Source organism: Dermacentor albipictus, chromosome 2, assembly GCF_038994185.2.
Source record: "Dermacentor albipictus isolate Rhodes 1998 colony chromosome 2, USDA_Dalb.pri_finalv2, whole genome shotgun sequence".
NCBI lineage: Eukaryota > Metazoa > Arthropoda > Arachnida > Ixodida > Ixodidae > Dermacentor > Dermacentor albipictus.
The window spans coordinates 205,040,623-205,059,468 of record NC_091822.1 but is presented as its reverse complement, the minus strand read 5'-3'; the positions used below and the strand labels follow the sequence as shown (position 1 = coordinate 205,059,468).

Sequence of the window (18,846 nt, the reverse complement as noted above, 5' to 3'; positions counted from 1 at the left end):
TCCCAACTACAGCGGCAACCCCTACGCTGAACTTGACGAAAACATAACGGTAGCAGAGGTAAAGGCGGCCATGCAGAAACTTAGAACATCCTCCGCTCCACGAGCGGATGAGGTGACGAACAAAATACTAAGAAATCTAGACGAGGACTCTATTCAAGGGATCACGGAGTACTTTAACAAGTGCTGGAAGTATAGGTGGCTGCCAGAGACGTGGAAACACGCCATGGTAACTCTCATACCCAAGCCAGGCAAGAAACTCGAACTAAGCAACCTCAGATCCATATCCCTAACATCATGCTTAGGGAAGCTATTGGAGCACGTGGCGCTATCTAGATTACAAGACCACATGGACAAGCACAATCTCTTTCCGCACACCATGACAGGCTTCCGGCCCAACCTGTCTACGCAAGATATAATGCTCAGGCTTTCGGAAGAGGTAATAAACACACCGAATAACACCAACACTAAAGCAATAATGGCACTGGACATCACCAAAGCCTTCGATAATGTCACCCACAATGCCATCATGAATGCCCTCTGCTACTTAAACGTCGGGGAGAGAATATACTTATAAATCAAGGCTTTTCTAACCGACAGAACGGCTCAAATAACATTCGGAAGCCTCAAGTCGGATACACTACAATTAGGAAGCAAAGGCACACCGCAGGGGTCAGTGCTCTCACCCTTTCTGTTCAACATAGCCCTCATACCCATGGCCAAGCTTCTTGCCGCCATACCAAACTTATCGTCGGCACTCTACGCAGACGACATCACCCTCTGGACAGTCAGGGGAAGCGAAGGTGATATTGAGAGCACGCTACAGACGGGAGCGAATATAGTGACCGGATGCGCCAGGAAAGTCGGGCTTACGCGCTCGCCACAAAAATCCGAACTCCTAGTTATCAAACATAGACCTAAGAAAAACGATCCTCCGGCACAACTGGATGTTAGGGTTGACGGTACAAAAGTTCCAGAAGTACAAACCTTGAGAATCCTGGGAATGCACTTTCAAAGCAACGGGAAAAACACAACTACACTAAACATGCTAGTCGCATGCGTTGGACAAACCAACAGGCTCATAAGACGAATAGCTAACAAACACCAGGGAATGAAAGAAACAGATTTGAGGAGGCTAGTGCAGGCTTTCGTGCTCAGCCGTATAGTATATTCTCTCTCCTATCTTAAACTTCAGGCAGCGGAAAAGAACAAGGTTGAATGCCTCATAAGACAATCGTACAGGGCAGTCCTTCATCTCCCTAAGTATACATCAACAGAAAGGCTGCTAATATTGCCGCAGAGAGCTCTCCACATGCCAGGTACGAGCACTCTCGTGAGGCACCTTTGCAAGCGTCTCATCGCTAAAGCCCATTACTCGTCGCATCGCCATTAGAAGAGCGCCAGCAACGCCTCGCGCGTGGCGATACAGCGCGTGTCTCCCGTGCACGCGCTCACGGCAGCGCCCGAGTCTGCCGTCCAATGAGAAGCTACAGCGTGGCTCTTGGCCTTCGGGGCGCGTGAGAAGTGCGTTCGGCGGAGAGACGCGGTTGACTGTGGAATAGGCTGCTGTTAACTCCTCTTTTAAAAAGTGTGTGAATGCTTAATATTGAGTTTCCGGGCACAAGTTCGCCCACAATAAACCAGTGTGTTTAGTGTGCTTCATTGAAGAGTGCTACAATATTAGGCATACACAACACGCTTCCCGAGCTAGTCGAGGCGCACAGAATCGCACAGTACGACAGGCTAACAAAAACACCCACGGGAAGACACATTCTAAGGACCTTGGATATCAGGCGAGAATGCACAGGGACGGATGCCGTGCAAATACCTAGAGACATACACAAGTATCTGCGAATAGATACAATCCCGAAAAACATGCATCCCGAACACCACGAAGAAAGGAGGAAGGCGAGAGCCAAAGCCCTCCACAGGCAATATTCAAACCATAAGGAGGCAGTCTGTACGGACGTTGCAGAGCTCTGTGATCACGATGCCTTTTCGATAGGCGTCGTGGGCATGGACCTAAAGCCAATCGCAGCCGCCTCTGTGCGGAGCAAAAAGGCACACGATGAAGAGGAAGCGGCCATCGCCCTAGCCATTATAAGCACTAAAGCCAACACGATTTTTAGCGACTCGAAGACAGCCGTTCGAAACTTTGCAAAAGGGAGGGTCCACAAACCCGCCAAACAAATTCTAAAACCGCAAAATTGCAACGCCAGACCCATTAGAATCATATGGGTTCCGGCCCACCTGTCGCATCCTGTGAAAGAGGCGGCCCACAACTTAGCCCGAGGTTTCGTCAACCGGACAGTGGGCGAGCCGGTCCTGAGGTCGGCCAGAGAGACCTTCACCACCTACCACGAGATCACATTATATTACAGAAACCACAGAAGGACGCTCCCGCCGCCGGACAAAAGCCTTAATAAACATCAACAAGTGGTCTGGCGGAAGCTACAAATTAACACCTTCCCCAACCCCTACATATACTCCAAGGCCTACCCAGGAGTCTGCACGCCCTAATGTAAGCTCTGCGGGGTCACAAAGGCAGATTTGAAACACATTTTAATCGATTGCGATAATCTAAAACCGAAAAGAGAATGGCATCTCTCTAACGAGCAAGAGTGGGAGGATGCGGTGCCCAGCTCGGACCCAGCGGTTCAACTGCAGGCCATCAGCTGGGCTTTGGAAGTCGCCGACAGACAGGGCCTCACAACCATAACAAGTGGCACTAGAGGAACTGATCGGACGGCCACCTCACGCACCATGGAAGCCCACTAAAGTTAACCAAATCGTTTCTGTTGACGAAATAAAGTTGTTACCACCACCACCACCACCACCACTTGCTTTGCGAAAGAAATGTTTATTCTCTCTCTCTGTCTCCGCACTTTCTCCTGAGCCTTCTTTCTAGCCGCCCATCTATCCTGTCTTCAAAGTGCTTCTTTCTCCTTCCGCATGTGTACTCCGTCACGATTGTGCGTTTTTGTGTACTGCTATGCAGCTGCTTATGCAGCTGTATTTCTTTTTTCATCTAATTTTTTTACCACATAACTTTTGTCGTAGTTGTCTTACCTTTCTACCTTCCTTGTAATTGATTGATTGATTGATTGATTGATTGATTGATTGATTGATTGATTGATTGATTGATTGATTGATTGATTGATTGATTGATTGATTGATTGATTGATTGATTGATCCTTTCTATTATCGTTGGTTGGATTTGTCTCGCGTGCGCCAATACGAAGGTTCTTGCGGCTGTTCATTGGCTATCTCTAGGGAACTTCGGCTTCTGTCGATGTGAGGGACTTCGTTTCGGATAGCCTTTTTCGCTTCAGCTCACTGGTGAGCACCACGAGCGGGAAATCATCTGTGTTGAACTTTCCTGAATAGGTCATTCAGCTGCGATTACAGCGGGTACTACTGCTGTCTAACTGTGTGAGCGTTGAAATTCATTGTTGATGGAAAAGCTCCTTTTTGTTTGCTTCTTTTTTTATGCTCTATTTCCATTTTCCTTGGTACAGTTAACGTAAATACGTAACAGTGCGGCATCCCCTTCACTGTGCAAGACGGCGAAGTCATTGTTATACGAATGGCGTTTTCTTGCGGGCGAGAAATGATCCTGTTATTCTACTGTGGTCTTGTTTCGTTGCACTTATCAGTCAGTCCAGTTTTGGTGTTCACTTATACCACGATCATGCTCCGTAGCCTTTGAACTATACACCTTTCATTCACACGAAGTCTGAAATTTAATGAGTTATGTGTTGGTTTGAAATAATGAAAATTTATCATATGCGAAATTTTTAAGTACTGAAATTTATCTAATTTTCTTCGTAGCACTGCGCTCACACGCTACGCTCCACGGTTCCGGACATGTCATTGCCAATCCATAGTGCTGCAATTTTCCCAAACACACTGCGTCAATGCTGATATTTCGAATCCCTCACCGCTATAAGCTCGCAGTAGCTGTTCCCAAATTGTCTTAACCATTGTTGCGTTTTGAAAGAAATAACGGGCCTCTGACACGCTTGACAAGGCGCCCTTAAAGGGGATCGGGCTCACGGTGCTCACTCTCGGTGGCGTCACGCCACCCGCGTTTTATATATCTACCAAGTTTGAAATTTGTCCTTTTTATTTTTGTTTGCTGCATGATTTTCGAAAAGTGCACGAGGAACTTTCTAACAAGGTATGCGGAATTTTTTGTAGGTTTCTGGCACCTCGCATTTGTCTCGGCTGGACGAACGCCGCGTCCCGCCTGACCGACTGCTCGAGAGCGCAACGACAAACGATCGGACAGACACGTGCCCGTGGCGTGCACTTCGAGTCGGCCGCGTCGGCCCGCCCTCGCTGACACGAGGGCCAATAAAGAATCGAATGCCTTGGCAGGCCAGACCCGACCATCAGGTCACACCCGCTTTGGAAGCAGCAAAGGGATAACAAAGGTCGCGCGGGAAAACAAAAGCCACACTGGTGTTGAAACGGGGAGGAACGTGGCACGAGCGGACTCGCCCGTCGCGGCCTCCGAGGCAGGATGCTGAAGGCACGGCCGGCCCAGTTGTGATGGCACAATCGTCGCGCGCTTTGTGCAAGCATTTAGTGCCGCAGGAAAGCAGAGTGCAGCACAACGACATTTCTCATTGTACGTGACACCAATACCGCGGCAAGGCTACACACTTTCCCGATGAAAGACGCCGGAAACTGAGACCTTCCAGAGAGGCGAGTGTTCAAGAGGAAGCACAGATTGACGGACGCTTTTAACGTCATTCGCAACATCTTAATGCAACAGCAATAGACCCGCGGAATCACGTAACGTCATAGGCGTTGATACATCGCTCAGAACTATTTCCATTTTTATTACTATTATTGACATTAACTGTATTCAACGAGTTGCCGGTGCCTGTTAGCGCCGGCGACTCCTCTTGTCTTAATTCACTGACACGCTCGTATAAAGCCTAAAAAAAAATAAAGAGAGAACGGAGCGCGAATCACATCGCCTAGAAGTGATGATCGGAGATTCAATGTTCACCCGTTGTCTCATAAGTTGTGGCTCGCCTTCTGTAGGGGCTTCGGACACCTTCAGGTCACGACGGGGGTCACTCAAACCGACGTACAGTTTGCCGATCGACGTCTGCGCCAAGATGGCACGGGTGGTTGTCGCCCGACTGCGTCCTCTCCCGCAGCACGAGACGAGCTGCGCAATAGTTCCCGGATGGCCTATTCGTCCGCTGAAATTCACGTACGTGTCTGTGCTATGTTCTTTTTTTCTTTGCCTCGTTTTTTTCTTCTGTGCTCATCTGTCCATGCAGTGTGTACTCATGAGCTAGGAAATTATTGAGCTAAGGGTTTACACGTCCTGATGCCATTCTGAAAGACTGCACATGTTTCTTGTCGCTAAAAGTATTCAAAGGTTGTTCGTGTACAGGCCTGTCTATTAGATGATGATGACGTATAGGTCGGTCATAAACGTCTGTTCGTCGCAGTGCGGTATTGATGAGCATGGTCTGCTCATTCATTCATTCATTCATTCATTCATTCATTTATTTATTCACTGTAAGTGTTGGCGGGCTCAAGCGCAGTATGTCACCGGCTTCTCCGCCGTGTCACACGAGTGATGGGTGGCGATAGCCGTATTGAAGCTATTCAGCAGTTTGCAAACAAATAAGCGGTGCACGCGCTCGCAATAAGAGAATCGCGTCCCCGGAGGACAGCGCTGACGGCGGATGTCACCACGTCGAGGGCTGCTGGCTGATCGGATCAGCGCTTGCCTTAGTACTGCAATAGCCGCTCCATCTCAGGGGCGTTGTGTTACCACGCAGTAGTGCTACCTTGCCGAGCCTTGGCGCTCATTGGCCATGATTGGCCGTTGCGCCATAAAACCCCACATATCATAAATTTTACAAGCCACTGCACCCATCAAGTTGTGGGACTACGTAGTGTCTTAACCACGGTGACCCGCGTGGCAGTTTGGGCGAGTTGGAATGTGATGATTTTCTTGGGCTTGTAGCGCAGCTCTGAACGAGCACCTTCTGAGCTGCGCTACAAGCTTAAAAAGTCTGGGGAAGGGCCTAAGAGTAAGCTCTCTCTTAAACTACTTCAAGAAGAGGGATAAAACAACAAAACGCTGAAAACGACGAAGGTCACAACTCGACAAATTTATGCAGATGTGAAGCAGATGTGAGACTTTCGTGACGCGGTTAATCGAGTGCTCGCCCACTTCTCTCCTGCCCCTTTGGCGTAAAACAACATAGCACGCGCGCGCAATCTGACATAAGGGGCGATCACCACAAAGAGCTAGTTGGCGCTGGCACGGTGTGATTGTGACCTACGATGCGATTGTGGTTCAGAGCATCGGGCCGGGGGTTCGATCCCACCATCTGGCGTGTCTCTATAAGTGCGAGCTGCTATTCGGCACGACAGCAACAGCCACGGTCAGGATGGGTTGGCAAACGTCACCTGAACGAGGACAGCTTCTGACAGGAGCGGCGGCAGGACACGCTATCTTTCTGCTATCGACTATTTCACGGGAACGTTTGGGCGCCGCCATCTTGGGCTGTTAACGGTGCTGTTTTCTGTCTTTAACGGCGAAGTGTACGTTACTGCAGCCAGTTGGCAAGCATGAATATAGTTGCATAAATGCGTTCAGCGTTTCGCCACCATGTTACGTCACTTTACTTCTAATAAAACATAAAAATTGTTCGTGTAACAGCACAAGATGGCGGCGCCCATGAAGGAAACACAAGATTGTCTATAGGAGCAAGCGTCCCGAGTTGTCCGTGCGTCATGTTGTTTGTTTTGCAGGGCGTCCCCGACATTTCGCTCACGCGTGCGACGCCAACTGGAAATGAGCGGTTGCCGGTCGGCCGTTCGACATTCAAGGCTGAGTGCAGACGGCCTGTCGCTGGCTCTCGTACAGAGACAAGTGAAAAAAAGAAAAGAGAGACCGGATCACTGACAATGTATCATTCAAGCTTACACCGGAGAAAAGCGCTAACAAAGCAGAACACGCAGATGACGTGAAAGAGTGGGTCACCGCCAGAGTGGCGCAAAGGGAAAACCGAACAGGCGCTAGTATAGTATACGGCGTCCTTCCTTTGCGAGCTATCGTAAACGTGACTCCCTTTCTGAATCAAACGCTCCACTTTACGCAAATGTGACTTTTTATTTTCTTTTTCAGACGCTCCCCATTCTTGTATGGAAACTTCTTTCGAGCGGGGCTCACAGCGTAAGCTTCCCGTCGTCCGCAGCTACCCTCACCTCCGGTCGTCGACAACGCGACTAGGTGAGCGTGTGTGCTGGTGCATATAACGTGGGGAGCAAACAGCGCCCACCAGGGGACACCAAACCTGAAAACGCTGCGCAGCGTCCCCTGCACAGCAGTCCGCCCGAAAGTTACATTGCGTTCACTATCGCTAAGTGAACGCATTGCGTTCACCTTGCTAGGTTTCATGCAGAAAACTCATTTAGCTTCCCGTTTATAGACATTATTTTCTTTCACGTTCCTACTTTCTTTTGTCCGTGTCTCTGTCATTTGTTTATTTCGTATTTCATTTCCTATTTATTCGCTTCCTATCTTCTTCTCCTCTTCTCTTTTCATTCCCTCCGGCCCAAAGAGTAAGCAGGCGCTGCGCCCCTCTCGGTGGCACTTGTCAGCTTGCTCCCTGCCTGTTTCCTTTTTATGTTTGTGTGTTTCCATAAATAATAATAATAATAATAATAATAATAATAATAATAATAATAATAATAATAATAATAATAATAATAATAATGATGATGATGATGATGATGATGATGATGATGATGATGATGATAACGGCGCGAAAGCGTTATCTTCAAAGCATCGGTCACAATTCAAACATTCGAATAGTGACAAGTACAGAGAAAAGAAGAGGAAGCCCCAGTGACAGGCTTCCTTTCATTCTTAGAATACACGCCTTCATTTTTCGAGCCCCTTAGACGCACTTCGGATAACACTATGACGTGACACTTCCTCGAACATTGGGAAACATTTAACTTTCGCTGTGCTATCCATCACGGGCACGTGGAACTCTTCGTCTCGTCAGTGTACCTCAGGCGACTTGGCCCGTGATCAAGTCACATCCTAGGCACGTTTTTCATCGTACAGGCAGCCTGCGTTATTCCTCCGAGTGACGCTCTTGCAACGCGCCCAACGCCGTCGATGGAGTGAGCGCGTCGACAAGTGCGCCCGCGTTCAGGTACACCAACAACGGTCTTTCATTAGCTGTGGCAGCGCCTCCTCTTGGCTGTAGCGACGACGCATTGAGAGTGCATCGGCTGAACCCCGCGAGATTGACAACAAACGGATCGTTCCCAAAAATCAGCGGTACAAAAAGCACGAAAGAGAATCGAAAACGGCTGATAAATAAATGTGGCGGCAAACCGGAAAGATGCCGCAGGAAGCGCTTCGATACCGAGTGTCGCAGGACTGCCCAGCGTTGCAGGACTGTCCCCCCCCCCTCCCCCTTCGACTTCAAGCCACGTGTCTTTCCTTGCCGGGTTTGTCGAAGATGCCGCAGCAGTCAGTGCACCTGGCTCGCTTTTTTTCTCTTTCTCGCTTTGTGTGTGCGCGTGTATTTGTGGTATAGGCCTTCCGTTTCTCCTGGAGAAGTAGCCCATATTCTAAAGCAGGCTTAGTTCTGCCACGGTACTCCGAGAATGAAAAGAAGCCAAGAAATACCGACGCTGAGCCAAGAAAACGTGTTCGCTGGCAAAGTATCTCGAAGAAGGGGGGAAGGAAGGAAACAAATTCCAAGAGAATACGGCCAGCATAAGAGGAGATAAAGGCGCACAATAAATTGATTCTCTCCATCTCGACGAAGCTGAAGGTTGATATCCTCAGTTCGCTCCGCAATGTTGTTTTATGTCGTGCTGTCCCGTTGCTTCCGCCATCTGTGTTCTCCTTCAGTCAGCGGAGCTGTGCACCATTTCTCTATCTTTGTGCGCACCCGTTTACGAAGCGCAACTTGGCTCGCTGCTTCCTTTAGTTCCCCTCTCGTCCAAACAATTTCAGCTCTCGTGAGGCGCTCACAAGAAAGGCCTCGCGACCTGTGTGCTCTGGCCTGCCTCGGCAGCGCGCGACGGTCAAATAGCGGAGACGGAAAAGAGAAAAAAAAACACGTACAGTCCGGAACGTAAGGCAGCTCCGTGTACCCAACAGGGAGACAGGACGGGAAGGGAAAATAATTGAACTACGCGACGCATAAATTCGGAGCCTCCGTTCGTAGAGGTACAGAGAAAATCGATAGGGAGCGATTCGGATCATTTTCTGTGCTTATCTCAGCGCTTATGCGGCGGCGAAACAAGAAATCCATTTAGATTGGGGAGCAAACGGTCGCGGTTCCAAAGAAGTGCAGTACATCCCCATCGGAGCCACAACCGCTGAGTTTTTTACTGGAAAGCTTCGGTGTGTGAGTTTGCAGGAGACGTATCTTACAGCCAAAGCTAACTATATTATGTGACCGTATACTGTAAAACTTTAACACGTCCTTGACAAAGCGCAAAACTTACCCTACGCGCGCAAGGTCTGGCCTCGAGAAAGTTGGGACAACGGATTATAAGAGCGACGCAGGAAATATGCTCGGCTGTATAGGAAACATCAAAATGGCGTGACCCCCCTTTCATCACTCGTGCTTCATCATTTGCACGGGCATTATATATGAGGAGCTCCACTTCCCAAGACAAACCGACCTCAGCCATGCTACCAAAGCGATAAGCTTGCAGAAGCACTGCCCAGGATCAGTCGCTGCTCCGGCGCTGCCGTGCACGTGCATGTCACAGTGCGCCACTGCGACTTCGTTCGCCAGGTTTGGTTCCTCGACGGCATGAAATATGTGGGTCAGGAAAAGCTCCTCTTTGTGACATGTGCAGTACGAGGGACGCCGCGGTTGCGAGAGGACGACAAAGAGTGCGCGCGCGGAAGCGAAGCCCGTGCTAGGTGAAAGAAGACGAACAGCATCGAGCAGGAGAACGTGCGGTGCAAGAAAATAAAGTGATCGAGTCAGCGAAACCCGCGGAGCTCCCAGTGGCCTATCGCCGGTGAACACGGGGCTCCGAGGGCCACCAATCCGGAAGAGACAAATGGGCCAGAGAAGGAGAGAAAGCGAGACACGTTGGCAGAAGAGTTCCAGGAGGCGACGCAGGCCGAAGGTCGGCCACCGGACCGGGAGGCAGGGCTGTCGGGTTCCGGACCCGAGCCACCAGCACTTGACCCGACCGCGGGGCCTCCTGGTTCCTGTGCGGCACAACCAGGTCACACCACAAACCTCTGGCGGAGGCCGGCGGACTCCCGTAGGCAGAGCAGTTGGCCGGCTACGAGTCCGAGCTCTGCGCACGGCTGCCTGGCCAGATCGCCGCTTCCACATGAACGCCCACTGGCCTGCGTGCCCGTTCCATGCCACAGCTGCTGCGCTCTGGTCGCCCGAACTCGTCACCCAACCCCACCGACATTTTGGCCCAGACAAACGCCTCTTCCGTTGTCGCTTCACCGCCACTAGTCAACGTCCAACTCTTCCCGCGTTGACTGTATAGAACGCTTGTTCTTGCGTTGTGTCATTACTACACTTTGTGTGCTAGCGCTAAGCTATCTTGCTGGTAATATTTATTGACTGTTTGTTCTATGTTCTTTCGTGCTGGTTGCAGGATATGTTTTTGTGCTTCTTGGAACAAAGGGGAAAGAATTCAATCTGGAAAACCAGAGGCCAATTTCACTGACCTCCTGTTTAGTGAAAGCAATGGAACGTGTGGTCCCCAGTGGATCACGCAGAAGTTAGCCAGCTCGCGAAGAAATGGCAATGAAAAGGCACGCTCCCGAGCCGCGTCGGTCGAGCGGCGTGCGAAGCCTTGGTTGCGCAGGCAGCGGCTGCAGCTCGCGGTGACTGCGCCGAGCCGCCGCGTCGTCGACCTGCCTCTTGCAGGGCCGCGCCGAGTCGCACGGGCTGGCGCCGTTTCAGGCGGCGCCGCCGCGCTGGCTGCTGCGGAGCGCGGAGGGCGCGAGCCGTTGGCCAGGAGAGAGCGCGAGCATGTGCCACGTGCTCTGCTCACCTGTTGGTGTCGACGCAGGAGCTGCGCGGCGGCAGTAGCACGATTCCCGCTAGGCCTAACATCGCCCAACGGTACGGGGGCAGTGGCCACGCGTTCTACGCCATCTCGAGGGCTATTTGGGAACTGTCCGCCGTATTGCCAGATTTTGTAATGGCGGCAATTCGAGCCAATCAGAGACGCAGTGTACCGGCCCTCTGGGCCAATCAACGTGGCGGAATTTGGCACCATGTACAGAACAGCATCCTCAAGTGTTGTTCCCCGCGAACCTTGGACAATCTGCCATGGCGCAACCGCATCCAAGACTAGAATCGAAAGCTTCCGCGGCGTCTCTCTAGGATTTAATGCAACGTGAAATAAGAACGCCCATAAAGCAAAATAGAGTGGCTTAATCAGCGCATGGACCATGGTCACTACTGCTTCCAAAAGGGCCTGCGATGGCACGCACTTCACCCCTTCCACTTACCTCTTCTAGAATACTTTCGTGGCGTGTGGTAAATACCCCACTGCTGGAGAGGCCCAGGCAGAACAGTCAATTGCCACCCTCGATCGCAATGCTAAACCCTCCCGGTGTAGCTCGCAGTACGCTACTACCACCAACACATTCAAGAGTTCTACTTGACCCGCCGTGGTTGCTCAGTGGCTATGGTGTTGGGCTGCTGAGCACAAGGTCGCGGGATCGAATCCCGGCCACGGCGGCCGCATTTCGATGGGGGCGAAATGCGAGAACACCCGTGTACTTAGATTTAGGTGCACGTTAAAGAACCCCAGGTGGTCAAAATTTCCGGAGTCCCTCACTACGGCGCGCCTCATAATCAGAAAGTGGTTTTGGCACATAAAACCCCATAATTTTAATCAAATTTTTAGTTCTACTTGTACCTGTTTTTATTCTTCAGTAAATAAAGCCGTTCTGGCTGCCTCATCTGTCGTTTCATAGAAACTTGCCCTAAAAGAAATATTCAATTCAGGAGCTCCTACACTCTAAGAAAAATCCCGGGGGAAACGGGAGTAACTGCGCCGTTAGTCCTAAAAAGGGCGCTTTCGTCCCTCACAGGACTAACTGCATGAATGTGCGCGCCGTGTGCAAATTTCGGAGAGTAAGTGTTTAGTCCCTGCTCGGAAAGAGAGCAATGGGAGGACGAACGGCAACAGTTACTCCCCAGGCACTTCGCTGTTTTCGTCCGTGTCATGGAGCGATGCGGCGAAAACGGTATTGTCTATAAATCGTGAATGGTTCGAAGTTCGTGCATTGTCTATCGAACTACATGCAAAGCAGCACCTTGCCTCTTCGTGAGAAAATTACGTGAAACTTAAAACTGGAATGTGAAGAAGCATGCCCTTCGTGCGCACCCCATAAGTGAGCGATACACATTAAACGCGCAAGTCATTGATAGACGGCTAGATTTTCTTGGTCAACAGTATTTAAGTTCCTTCCGTTCCAAGGAGGTTGCGAACTGAAGCGATGTGTAGCTCAAACGGCACAAGCTAAGCGACAGAGAAATTGCCCTTATCTGTCGTCTTCGGTGCCCCGTTCGAGCTCGCCTCACGTATACATGGCGTAGTGCCTCAGTTTATATCGCCCTAAAAATACTCGGGCTGATTTCTTTTCGCAGTCGCTTATGGTTGCAAGTACACTCAACGTTAGACTCTCACTGCATAGCTTGCACAAAATACGGAGTCACTTTTATATTGCCGCACTTGCGTTCCCATGCTTAACCTTGTCTAAATATCCCTTCTTGACAAGCAAGCGGCGTGGTGAAGTTACATAGCGCACAGTAACTTCACCACGCCGCTTGCTTGTCAAGAAGGGATATTTAGACAAGGTTAAGCATGAAAGAACTCTTAAAAAGGAACTGCCGATAACAGCACAGGGTATACGTTTCCTGCCGGTAGACAGCCATCAGGGCTTTCCGTATGACATGATAATGCTCCTTGGCCTCCATAGTCTTTGGAAGACACGGATGGCGGTAACGCACGCCGATGTGAATGCGCGCCCAGCACGAGAAAATTTTGTTGAAAGCATTATTTTCATACGTGAGATATATCGTGTACAGGCAGATCCGCCTGACTGGTTGGGTATTCTTGATGAATTAGTGAATTTCAAGAAATTTTAGCTTGTCACGTTGGTCCAAATAGGCCAACGTGTTTCTATGTATGTATGTCATTTTGTGAATAAAGAAAAAAAAGCGGCGTGGTGAACTGGTTAGAGTACCTGACTTGTGACCGAGAGGACGTGAGTTCGAATCCTACTCGGGTACATTTTTTTTCAGCTAACTAATTTTTTATTAGGGTATAAATGCCTAATTTAATTAATTCCACCTTTGCGGAGCATCGGAACGAATTACAGTTACTTCCTTTACGACCATTGGGCAGGGGCAACTGTTAGTCCCCGAAGGAGTAAGCGCATGGGGAGTAACAGTTCATCCCATGTCAGTTCGTCCCCAAAAGGACTAATGGTTGTGGCAAATCAGTTAGTCCCCAAAAGGACTAACCTCCCTACCCCTTTTAGTCCTTTTTTTCTTAGAGCGTAGCTAAATAGATGGGAACGAAAAAAATTATTGTTCTCGGCAACCATATCACATTGACCTTCATTAATTTTGTTGCATGTAAAAGGAAAAGCGAAAATCTATAGTGATTCCAGAAAGCAAATTTGTTTATTTACGCAGTCATCCTTTTTTATAATATTGTTGAAAATCGCAATATCGCAAGAAACTCAGCTAAGAGGTTTACAACTCTGTAACTCAGCAATTAGAGCAGATATCACAATTTCTGCAAACTGCACCTAACAAAACATGCAAAGCGGACTAAATTGGTGTATAGTACGCCGCTCTAAAATTTATCACTAATGCGTAAGTAAGACTTTCGCAAAATCCTCCCTAACACTGTGACAGTTTCACGTAGGCTGTAAAGTGTTATGTCAGATTCGTCCGCATATAGATTCTCTAACGGATGCAATTTACAGAACAGCGATATCTGTTTTTGGTGCACAGTAGCAGAGTTGCAAGCATAGTGCTGTAGTTATTCTGAAACATAACAATTTTCGGGGATCTTTCTAAACACGTTTTAGGCACTAAATCAAACTTCCCCTTCCTGTGGTCACTGTAATTTAACTTTCTCTCCAAAATACAGCATATTTCATCCAGGTCGGTTGTCTTGTGAGAGAGTTGCTGCGCGTATCTGAACAGGCGCGGCATCGCCGTTGGCTTCCTCTCGATGGCACTAACCTTCGCCTATCCCCGTTGATGACGCAGCGCCGGTAAATCCGTGTATAAGTTGAGTTCGCTGCTTTTCTTTCTTTTCATCAGCTTTACTGCTACAGTCGTCCGAATTTCCATGCTTTCAGCGTGATAACGCCAGGTAAACTCGGTACCTCGTGTTAAACGTCATAACAACGGAAGTACACACAAGCAGAAAAGTTACATCATCACGTGCGATGCGCGGGGAAAGCTTTGCATTAACACACGCCCTAACACAGCGTAGAAGCTGCGTAATATTATCTCTTTCTGCCTTACTACTTGGCTCCGGGCAAACAGACAGACGCACGCCCAAGAGCCGGATGTCGGTCGTGGTACACGGTGGTGACAACGACGACAGACACACAAAGCGCCGGCCTCGACTTTTTCCGGTTTGGGCCGCACGCAGCGCTGTCCGTTCACGTGCCATCCACGGTTTCCCTTGAGATAAATAATGCAGGTCGACCAGGTTAGGTGGGACGCACGGCGCCCATGGAGCGACGCGGCAGCAAGCATGATTCGGGACAGTCGCCACAATCCTTACCAGATGGAATTCAGCTGACCGTTCCTGACAATACAAAGTCTTGGTTAGCGAGTCACGCGATGAATCTTAGCGATAAATTTAGCCAAAGCGTGGCCGCTGACACTGTGCGAGAGACTGGCACAAGGAAAACTATTTCTGTTGTCGGCCCACGTCGTAAGACCCGAGTAAGCGTCGAGAAGGCCATGCGAACATTATAGAAAGCGTTGCCCAGCAAATACATCCATAATTCAAAGGTGAAGGTCGGTCTATTCACATCGCACGCCACTGATGCGACACTGCCTTGTTTAGTAATCAAGGTCCTCAGTTGCATCAACCGTAAGCCTTGTTACGCCGAATAATGTTGCGCGCTACTTGAGAGCTCATCGAACGCGGAATCGCAGAGTAGCACGACCGCCATACGAAGCCACTTGACGTCGTTCAAGTGCTGCAGGCGAGCAAACAGTGCAGATAGCACCGCCAAGGTTATCAGCTCACTTTATCCCTACGGCCACGACTCGAACAACGAGCGTTGCCCGAGAGATAAGACAAAGAAATAGAAGCGCCCAACTGCGCACGTCTTGAAGAAACCACTGAATCTCCGGTGGACGAGATTTTCGTTTGTTCTTGAGCTCCTCGCAAGTTTATTTTCGCATTTCCTTGCACTGCGAGGTCGACGCACATCTTTTTCGCATACAGCCCTCGGGTGCGGAGGTTCGTGATGGCGTCAAAGCTTTGAGAGAAATCATAAGACGCCCGAATTTATTTCACCTTGTCCTTGAAAAGACTGATGACAGTGAGGCAAAGCAGGCTTTTCTGGCGTTATTCTCAACCGACAGCCTGTCGTGGTTATAACACCTATGAGTACCCTTGAAAATGCAGTCAACTCCATTATGTATGCTCGTCGCCGGCTAGGTAGAACAACACGAGAAGAATTAAACGCATCACAAATGAAAGTTCACATCATAATCATACAGCGAAAATATTGCTTATATGACCCCCTTTCTTATCGCGAGATTCGAAGGAGTGACTCAAACGCTTAACGGCAAAAGGCCTTGAGGATGCCTTGGCGTCTTCCGACCAACTGCGGGTCTCTTTAGAACTACTGAAAGCTGAGAGAGCTGGGAGGTGGGATTAACGGCATGGAAGGCACGCGTGAATACAAACACCACGCTTGTACGTAACGAATTACGTCTAATTAATTACTTTTAATCAATTAGATTTATTGGTAGTTTTGTGATTGACCGATTATTTTCGTTACTCTGTAACGCTCGCTGTAATTCGTTTACTTTTTTCAGTAATCAGTTACACGTAACCAGACACTTTAATGACGAGACCAGCTGTAACAGGCGAATCAGCTTTGAGCAGTTGAATTAAGTGGGAAGGGCGATTGCGCAATGCAGCTTCCCCGTGGGAGCGCACATTCAGACCGGCCCTCCCCCAGATGATTGGTGGTGCTCTGGCCCGACGATCGTTTCAGACACTGACGCCAGGAATTCACGTGCGGGTGGTCTTCCTTCAGATTTCCATGCCCCTACACCAGGAGCGTCTTCGGTGACCGCCATCTTGTGCGCACGGTGCTCGCACGTTACAACACCGCTCTTCTGTCCAGCGCGCCCAGCGAACGAGTTTGCAGTCTCGCTGCTCGCGTCTTCACATGAAAGTAGCGGGAGATGATGACAGACGAAAATTTTGAAAATCACTTGTTACTGAAGATAAACAACGTGTCAAGGGCTGCAGATGGCGCACTGAAATAGCCCGTACAGCTCGTTCTATTTACTGTAACTCTGCAATGTTAACAGACGTCTAAAGGAAGGTGACGTTAACGTAATCGACTACGTTTGAGTAATTCCTCAATTATTTTTGTGGAGCAGTAATCGGTCCCTATAATAGAATAAATGTTTGAATGAAGTAATTGCAATGGCGATCGGCTGCTTCTTTAGTATGTGTGTGCAATGTTTACAGGTCTGATAAACACGGAAATACACATACATGAATATAAACGCAGGGACTGTTGTCCAAAGCGACGCGGTATTCGGCTAGATGGTGAACATGCCCAGAAATAAAGCACAAGATGAACACCACAGAGAAAACCCCACTTCGCCTGTTTATTTGCGGGCAAGATGTTCATTTCTAAACGCAGCGAATTTAACCACAAGTGCTTCTGGTTGTCTGCCCAGCACGGGGGCTATTAGCAGAGAGAAAGATAAGTAGATGGGAGCACAAAGTACACTGTACGAAGGTAGCACGCGGCAATCATAAAGTCTACCCTGTAGGCCCGTAAACCATGTGTCCATAGGTCGACGGTCTACACAAGCAGGTCTACTTGAGTCGCTGTTGGCGCGCCTGCCTTCCGTACCCTGTTGGCGCTCAGGCTCGCCATCGGCCTTCTTCAGTCACACGTACGACTTAAACTTGTGCACGCGCTTACTTCAAAGGTGAAGACAAAATGATCGCATGCTGAATTTCCTGTCGGAGTTATCTGCATGATGCGTAAGCACTTGCTACTAATTACCTGCAGTTTCGTCTTTGTATGCTGCAGTGTTTGCTATAATGGCGAGAAACACCGCGAAATTATCCTGAAACGGGGAAGCGCGGTTGCAACACCGAAATGTTAACTGAGACCAGCATGAGACGACAAAGAGAGAGACAGGGGGGGCGGGGGAGGAATTGAGGGAGGGAGGGAGAGACGAATATATAGGAAGGCAGGGATGTTAACCAGTCCACAGTCTGGTTGGCTACCCTACGCTGGGGGAAGGGAGAAGGGGAAGCGAGAGAAGGGAGAGAGAAGGTGTTGATACGTGTACGGACAGCACTTGAGTTAAAGACGCTCGCGTAAACCAGAAGTCCTGAGAAAGCATAAAAGTGCCTTCACTGCCTTCTGAGCCGATGATCGGTGGAGACGGTGCTCTCGCACTGTCTTTTCACTCAGAGGTCGATCATCTAATTTCCTCAATGTGTTGGACAAAGATTGTCTTTGTGTTTGAAATTGAGGACAATGGCATCAATCGCATCCGCAAACATCCCATGCAGGAATGTAAGTCATTCCCAATTAGTGCTGAGTAGGCATTCGTCAAGGCAACGTCAAGCCACAACCGCCACAAAAGAGACGCTTCGCGTCTGTGCAGACCGGCCGGAGGTATGAGTTGCAGTGACGGGTATAGTCTCTGCAGTCTTGTGCGCCGCGTATGTGCGGTATTCCACTCGAAGATCGTGAGTCCTAGAATGCGAAGTTGTCTCGCGGCGTCGGTCCTTGAGAAAGGAATGGGAACGCAGCGGTCTTCTTGGTTTGAAGTCCGAGCTGCCTTATCTGCGTCATCATTTCCTATGATACCGCAATGACCTCGTATTCATTGAAAATAGATATCATGGCCTTTTTCTCTTAAGTGATGGACAAGTTCCGCGATTTCGCACGTGAGCTGATCGTGAGTTCCATGTCGGAGAAGCGACTGCACACATTGCAAGACCGGCCTTGAATCGCAGAAGACGGCCCAATTTCGAGGACTTTCAGCATTTATCACCTGCAGCGCGTCGCGGAGAACTGCGAGCTCTGCAGCTGTAGCCGTAGTGACATGGGAAGTCTTGAACCACTCGGTTATTCTCATTGTTGGTATAACTACAGCGCCGCCGGAACTGGTTGATGTAGTTGATCTATCAGTACAGACGTGAGCTTAGTCGCCGTATTCCTCGTACAAGAGAAGTAAAGTTAGTTATTTGAGTGCTGATGACGGCAAGTCCAACTTTTTCTGAAGTCCTCGGATTGTAAGGTTTACTTGAGTACGGCGCACACACCACGGATGAATGGAAGATCTTGCCGCTGACCTGAGAGCGGCACAGTGCACTGAATGTCGTGTGAGGCCTATCTACTGGGAGAGTTGCGAGGTCGTGGGTAGGGGTCCGGGCGAAGTGTCTTATGTGCACGCGCATTGTTTCAATGGTAATGTGCGTTCTAAGAGTAGAATCCTGAGCGAATGCAATGACTTCAGTCGTTGACGCACTCCGCGGTAGACCAAGGTATATCTTGAGGGCTTGGGCTTGGATGCTTTG

General features: G+C 49.4%; 2 protein-coding genes across 8 annotated transcripts in view; one reads left to right on the top strand and one right to left on the bottom strand.

Moving 5' to 3' along the window:
• LOC135903397 (RNA-binding protein Musashi homolog Rbp6-like) overlaps nt 1-18,846 on the bottom strand; it is a 1,054,134-nt gene that overhangs the window by 904,864 nt on the left and 130,424 nt on the right. The window lies entirely within an intron of this gene.
• Nucleotides 1-18,846, top strand: part of LOC135903398 (uncharacterized) — a 267,763-nt gene that overhangs the window by 198,981 nt on the left and 49,936 nt on the right. For 2 of the 3 annotated variants that reach the window (XR_010564784.1, XR_010564785.1), the window contains exons 2-3: nt 5,053-5,227; nt 7,166-7,270. Coding sequence is in view for 1 of the 3 variants with exons in the window: in XM_070534627.1 (XP_070390728.1) it covers nt 7,166-7,270 (105 nt within the window). In the remaining 2 variants the exon portion in view is untranslated. The remainder of the gene's footprint in view (nt 1-5,052; nt 5,228-7,165; nt 7,271-18,846) is intronic. The other variant, XM_070534627.1, reaches the window with a different exon arrangement.